Source organism: Nesoenas mayeri, assembly GCF_963082525.1.
Source record: "Nesoenas mayeri genome assembly, chromosome: 1".
NCBI classification, from domain to species: domain Eukaryota; kingdom Metazoa; phylum Chordata; class Aves; order Columbiformes; family Columbidae; genus Nesoenas; species Nesoenas mayeri.
The window spans coordinates 182,472,237-182,478,236 of record NC_137541.1 but is presented as its reverse complement, the minus strand read 5'-3'; the positions used below and the strand labels follow the sequence as shown (position 1 = coordinate 182,478,236).

Here is a 6,000-nt window from a genome sequence, read left to right as displayed (position 1 = left end):
AAAACAACAACCAAAAAAGACCAAACAGCAAGAGGAAGAAGGCTCCAGCTGCTGGGCAGATTTATAAATAAAAGTGAAAGTTTTTTATCCAGTTCAGGGTTGGGGGAGCATTTTTTTCATACTTTATATAGAACTATAGAATCATAGAATGTCGTGAACTGGAAGGGACCCACAAGGATCACCGAGTCCAACTCCCGTCCCTGCATAAGACAACCCCGCAGTTCACACCATGTGTCTGAGGGCGCTGTCCAGTCTCTGCTTGAATACTGAAAGGCTTCAGGCTTGGGGCCTGTCAGTCGATCTGCCACTCTAAAACACAGTGAGGCTCATCACAGTGGCAGACCTTCCTAACGCCCGGCTGGGGAGGACTGGCCTTAGACCGCAGCGTCTCCGGCCTCGTCAGCACGTCACTCTCCTGCCAACAGAACCCTCCTGGCGCCTGCGGGGAGCCGGTTTCGCTGCAGAATCCTCCCCCACCTCACAAACGCCGCCACAACGGCCTCGGAAGTGTCGCCCCCCCGGGCACCAACCGCCTCCTGCCCGATGGCCGCGCGGGGGCGCCGCGCGGGGCGTGGTGGGCGGGGGGAAGAGGGCGCGCGTGCGCGATGACGCGCCGGGACGTGCCCGCTATATGAGCTCGGGCCGGCGCTGACTCGGCCCTTTCCGCCTCGCTCCCGCCCGCTCTCGGGTCGCTGCGCAGAGACCCGCGCCGCCGCCGCGCGCCCCCCGCCGCCGCCATGATCATCTACCGGGACTGCATCAGCCGTAAGGGCGTGCGGCGCGGAGGGGAGGCGGCCGCGCTGGGGAGGGACGCGAGGAACCGGCTGCTGGGTCGAAGGAAGCAGCTGGTGCGGCCTGGGCCCGGGCGCGGGGCCTGGCGGCGCCGCGCATGCGCAGTGCGGGCGGGGGGGTATGGTCCGCCCGGGCAGAGGCTGCGGGGACTGGGCCGGAGCGCCGGGCCCGAGGGTGGCGGTGGTGGGGACACGGAGCGGAGCGCGGCCCGCAAGGGCGGCCGAGGAAGGGTGGCTGCGGGCCGGGCGCGGGGAGGCGGAAGGCGGAGGCTGACGCGGCGGCGGCCGCCTGTGTGTGTCTGTTCCCCTGCAGAGGACGAGATGTTCTCGGACATCTACAAGATCCGGGAGGTGGCGAATGGCCTGTGCCTGGAAGTGGAGGGGAAGGTGAGTGGCCTGCCTGCCCCGCGGAGGGTGGGGGGAGGCAGGCGGGCCTCGCCGCGGTAACGCAGGGCTGGGCCGCGGGCGGGGGCAGGGTTTGGGGCTCTAGAGGGGGTTGGCTGCCCTGCGAGGGGTTCTGGAGGAGGGGGGACCCACCATGGTCTGGTGCCTGTGGCGGGGGCAGGGCCGGGTGATGCTGCAGTTGGTGTGTGAGAGGGCCTGGGGTAGCCAGGGCGGAACGCGGTGCTGGTGTAATGAAGCTTGGGTCAGGTGTTGGGAGAAAAGCCTGGCTTAAATCTGTGCTTGGGCTGCAGTCTGATTCGTTGCACTGAACTGTGGCTCTGAAATCATGCCCTGCTGTCAGGTCATAGATGTGTGAGAGCAGTAGCGATTGAATTTTTGCAGAGCAGTTAAGTTTTTTGATGTCTCTAAATCTAGATGGTCACCAGGACAGAGGGTCAAATTGATGACTCTCTAATTGGTGGCAATGCCTCTGCTGAAGGTCCTGAGGGAGATGGAACAGAAGCCACGGTCATAACTGGTGTTGATATAGTAATAAACCACCATCTTCAGGAAACCAGCTTTACAAAAGAATCCTACAAGAAGTACATCAAGGACTACATGAAAGCGTAAGTGTTGGTTGGCTTTTTCTTTAAATGAGATGGGAGGGTTGTTAGGTCATTGAGATTTTAAAAACAATGTTGAACTTTATTCCTAGTAGGTATTAGTTCTGATACAGGTGCCAAACTGGTGGTGAACTTCAATACCATCTTAATACTTGGCAGACCTGGAGCTCTAAAGAATTGATATTGGAGTATCTAAGTTTATCTTGGCTGTAGTAGAGGACCTGATCATGTGCTTTGGATATTTGTAACCTTGTTGTTTTCTTTTGTATTCCTGGATGCCAGACATTATGGGGAAGGGGGTGGGGTGGTGAAGAAAGCTTCAGGAAGCTTTTCTGATATGATAGTTTAAATGTCCAAATATAATGTATGTGAGTGTAGCTTTCTGTCAATTCAAGGTATAATTTGTGTTGCTTGGTGCTTAGTGGGTTGGCATTAAAGGCAATAAAGATGAAAAAATCAATTATAAAGTGCTGATGCTCTTGGTGCCGTGGAAGTGGCTTGCCTAGGAGTAAAATGAGTTTGATATGAATGGCAGACACTATTCTGCTAACTCGCTAGCAAAATAAAGTTAAAATTTGGGGTCTTTGCGTGGGAGAGAGGGGAAAACAGCGAAGTCAAACAGTTTGACTGCCTGTAACTCTTTCTGCTATGATTTGGTGCTTCATGGTAAAGTTATTAGGCTAGAATATGTTTTCAGAGCTTTTTTTTTTCCTTCCAGAATTAAAGCCAGACTTGAGGAACACAAGCCAGAGAGAGTAAAGCCTTTCATGACAGGGGCTGCAGAACAAATCAAACACATCCTTGCCAACTTCAAAAACTACCAGGTAATGAAACTTAAGTATTCATATAGCAGTATTGCAGTGATATGGACTGCAGTTGGTTCATCTGGTGAACTAGCCTGTTTAGAGTTTTGGAGGCTCCTGTTGTGAGGACATTTAAGTTATCCTTCTCAGATAGTATTAGGGGCTTTGAAAGGGAGGAGAAACAAAGAGACTCCTAAACATTTGGGGATGTCATTTCAGCTTACAACATCTGTTGTTAACTACATTTGCAGTTATTTCCGCTTAGAAACTGTGGAGTTAAAAACCTGAAAGGTGGATCATTTTGGCCCCTGCTGTGTCTTGCTCTGCTGTTCGTAGCAGTGTGGTAAAATTATGGGGCATTAAAATAGAGAAGATGCACAAAGCAAAGTCCTTGCAGCTGGTCATGGGGACCTTTAAACTGAACTAGTAGAGGTTATAGCTTGCTTGTATAAAAAGCACTTTCCCCTTGTTGTAGCTCATTAAATGTCTCAAACATGTTTCTCTGAAGTTCTTTGTAGGAGAGAACATGAATCCAGATGGTATGGTGGCTCTCCTGGATTTCCGTGAGGATGGTGTGACCCCATATATGATTTTCTTTAAGGACGGCTTAGAAATTGAGAAATGTGTAAGTATTGACCTGAATAGGATGAACACATTTAACTTGCATGATCAGCTCTTTAAGTGCATTGCTTGTTCTGTCATCTCCCTGTTGAAGTTGAGCAGTAACTGCCAGTTTAAAAACTTGAAATTCATTTAAGTATAGCCTGATTGCTGCTTTGTATTATATAAAGTGTGTGAAACTTCCTTTGTGTACTATTGAATCATACTCAAAGGGGGCGTAGCTTCACTGCAATGACTCATTGGTGAATTAATGGCTAAGAAATGCAGTAGGGATTGCCTTGGTCAGATGTGTATAATTGGTAATGGTTTTAAACTAAGAGATTAAAGATGATGTCCTCTGCAGTGGAGCATTTCTATTTTGCATCCCTCTTGTGGGGGTTAATTGTGAAGTACCTTACATGGTCATGTTCCATCTTTCACTTAATCTGATGCCCTTATTTTGTTATGCAAGAATCATCTGTTGTATTGCCCTAAATTTGGGAACATGGTAATACTTGACTGAGTACTTAACCTTGTTCTGGCTGGAATCTCCCAACTGCCTGAGCTCAGGCAGCTGCTGTGATCTGCTTTCTTGGTACTTAGGCTGAGTTGAAATGTGGCTGCAACAAAACAGTCTTTGGATCCCAACATTTGAATTTTTTTTGGCTTATTCTGAGTGCTGTGGAATTCACTGCAGACTAGTAGTGTGGGATCACCAATTGCTTTGCTCAGTCATTTTAGACTTAGGAAGCGTATTTATAGCCAGCTAAATTTATCTGTAGAGCCTTTTACATGCTTTCTGGTATGCAAGTCATGTAAAGATGCAACAGCTTCTAATGTGGAGCAGCAGCCCAGCTAGAAGAGCACTCTTATTGGCCCAGACACACCACCTCCTGCAGCTTGATGGGAGGGCGATGTCTGTCTTGGACCCTAGAAGAGATCTGGAAGGTACCTCTTCTGAGCAGAAGCTGGTGTGCATCTTCCCTACTTGGGGCAAACCTTTGGGTGTGTAATGTAGATAACCCCACCTACTTAGAGATGGGCTAAAAGAATAGCAAGGTGTTCCACTGAGTAAGAAAACTTTGAGCTTCTTGGCACAGCTCTCCTAAGAGACAGCATGTACCTTGTAAGCTTTAGTACTTGCTTAGGTCATGCTCTTATTTGAGAGGACATTTGAAACTTGATGCGTCAGTCAGAAAGGGTGTGAATGAGTGGCTTCTCTGGCTTGCTCAGCAGCTGTTGCCCATTGCTCTGATTGTAGAAATCCTCAGCATCCTCTGATAGACCATGAGCACTTGTCCTATTGCTCTCTGGTTTGCACTAAGATGCAAAAATAACTTCCTTGCGCTTTCTGCCTGCCTGACTGTGGCAGCTCAGATTGAATTAGGGAATACACAAATAGGTTGCAGAAACTTACCCTGTTATGATCTTGAACTAACACTTGTTACTCTTGTTTCAGTAACAAACAGTATGATTTTGGATCACCTGTCTTCATAGCTGGCTGCTGTTTCTTCTTCATTGGCACAACACCAGGAATTGGCAATGTCTAACAACTGGACTGATGTCATTTTGAGCTTTATTCACTTATTTTGACCCTGATTTGGAGTGGAGGCATTGTTAAAAAAAAAAAATCCAACCATCTGTCGTGTAGATTGTCTAAAATAAAACTCATTTGAACCCGTTCCAGGTGATGCCTTTTGGTCCAGTGTGTTTCTTAGGGTGACTTGCAGGAGAGGTTGCAGCAAGATGTTTGTCCAAGGATTTTGTAGTGTCAGTAGTACAGCTTGATCCTAGTGCATGACTACTGACTTTCTCCAGACAGACCTTGCACAGTTTCTACTGGTGGCATTGGAGTACAAGAGCAGGCTGAGGGAATAAGGCAAAGCTCAAGAAATGTTATCGTAGTGGAGTGGCCCTTCATCCTTTGTGATTGCACAGAGGCTTCTATCTCTGGAAGATACCAAAATTAATAAAAATGCAACAGAATGGAATATGTGCTAATCAGGATTTTGTCAGATGCAGATACTGGAGTCTGTCTTCAGTTTTAGTAGGACTTCAAGATTAAGGTAGGAGGATGGAAGCGTGCTGGTATTAGACTGAAGCTCCAATCTGAACTCAGGTAGTGGGAACATTGTGGGGTGGGGGTATAAGCACCAGGTTTTCCAGCACAGCCTGGCTGTGGTATGAGCTCTGACAGCTATTCAGGAGCAGATTAACTAGAAATCAGTCAGGTTACAGGTGTTTGTGCTTTTCTATACTTGCCTTGTGCTTGGGGTGGGAACTGTCAGAATGGCCCTGCCCTGTCCTGGGCTTATTATGAAGTAGGTACATCTCTGGGCTTGAGACTTACCTGAGCATTTGTAACTTCTGTTGCTGCTGTGTCCCTCCTTAGGAAATGCATCTGTTTGACAGACCTGGAGCAAATGGCCATTGCTTCTCTGGTTCTTGCTGAGATGCAACAGTAATGGGTTCCTTGCGCTTTCTACCTGCCTGACCTTGTGGCAGTCTGGATTGAATACAGGAACACAAACACCTTCGCAGAGCTCCACTAGGGGAAGGGGTGTTCTTGTTGCTGCTGATACTATGACTAGGCCTGCCCAGGGATGTTGCCTCGATCTGCAAATCATTAATTGTTACAGGCACAGAAGTTGAGGTGCTTGAAAAAGGGGAGGCTGTTCCCTGCTCACCAGCTGTTGATCTGTGAGGCCTCTGGCCCACACTTCAGCAGAGTCTTGGCATCTTTGCCTTGTGTTGGGGTTTGGCCTGTGGTGCTAGCAGGCTGAGGAGGAGGCAGGTTTC

The 6,000-nt window shown here is 48.6% G+C and overlaps 1 protein-coding gene across 1 annotated transcript; it reads left to right on the top strand.

Moving 5' to 3' along the window:
- The first annotated feature begins 627 nt into the window (after positions 1–627).
- Positions 628–4,883, top strand: TPT1 (tumor protein, translationally-controlled 1). The gene is made up of 6 exons (XM_080359349.1): positions 628–765; positions 1,105–1,178; positions 1,611–1,801; positions 2,517–2,622; positions 3,110–3,226; positions 4,661–4,883. Exons 1-6 carry the CDS (start codon positions 738–740, stop codon positions 4,661–4,663), a joined length of 519 nt encoding a protein of 172 aa, XP_080215475.1. The 5' UTR covers positions 628–737; the 3' UTR covers positions 4,664–4,883.
- Positions 4,884–6,000: the final 1,117 nt, after the last annotated feature.

Excerpts from the sequence above, each read along its gene's own strand:
- TPT1 (XM_080359349.1), top strand. The coding sequence starts at position 738 with ATGATCATCTACCGGGACTGCATCAGCC. Across the intron at positions 1,802-2,516 it reads ATCAAGGACTACATGAAAGC|AATTAAAGCCAGACTTGAGG; the intron begins GTAAGTGTTGGT and ends TTTTCCTTCCAG. Across the intron at positions 2,623-3,109 it reads CCAACTTCAAAAACTACCAG|TTCTTTGTAGGAGAGAACAT; the intron begins GTAATGAAACTT and ends GTTTCTCTGAAG.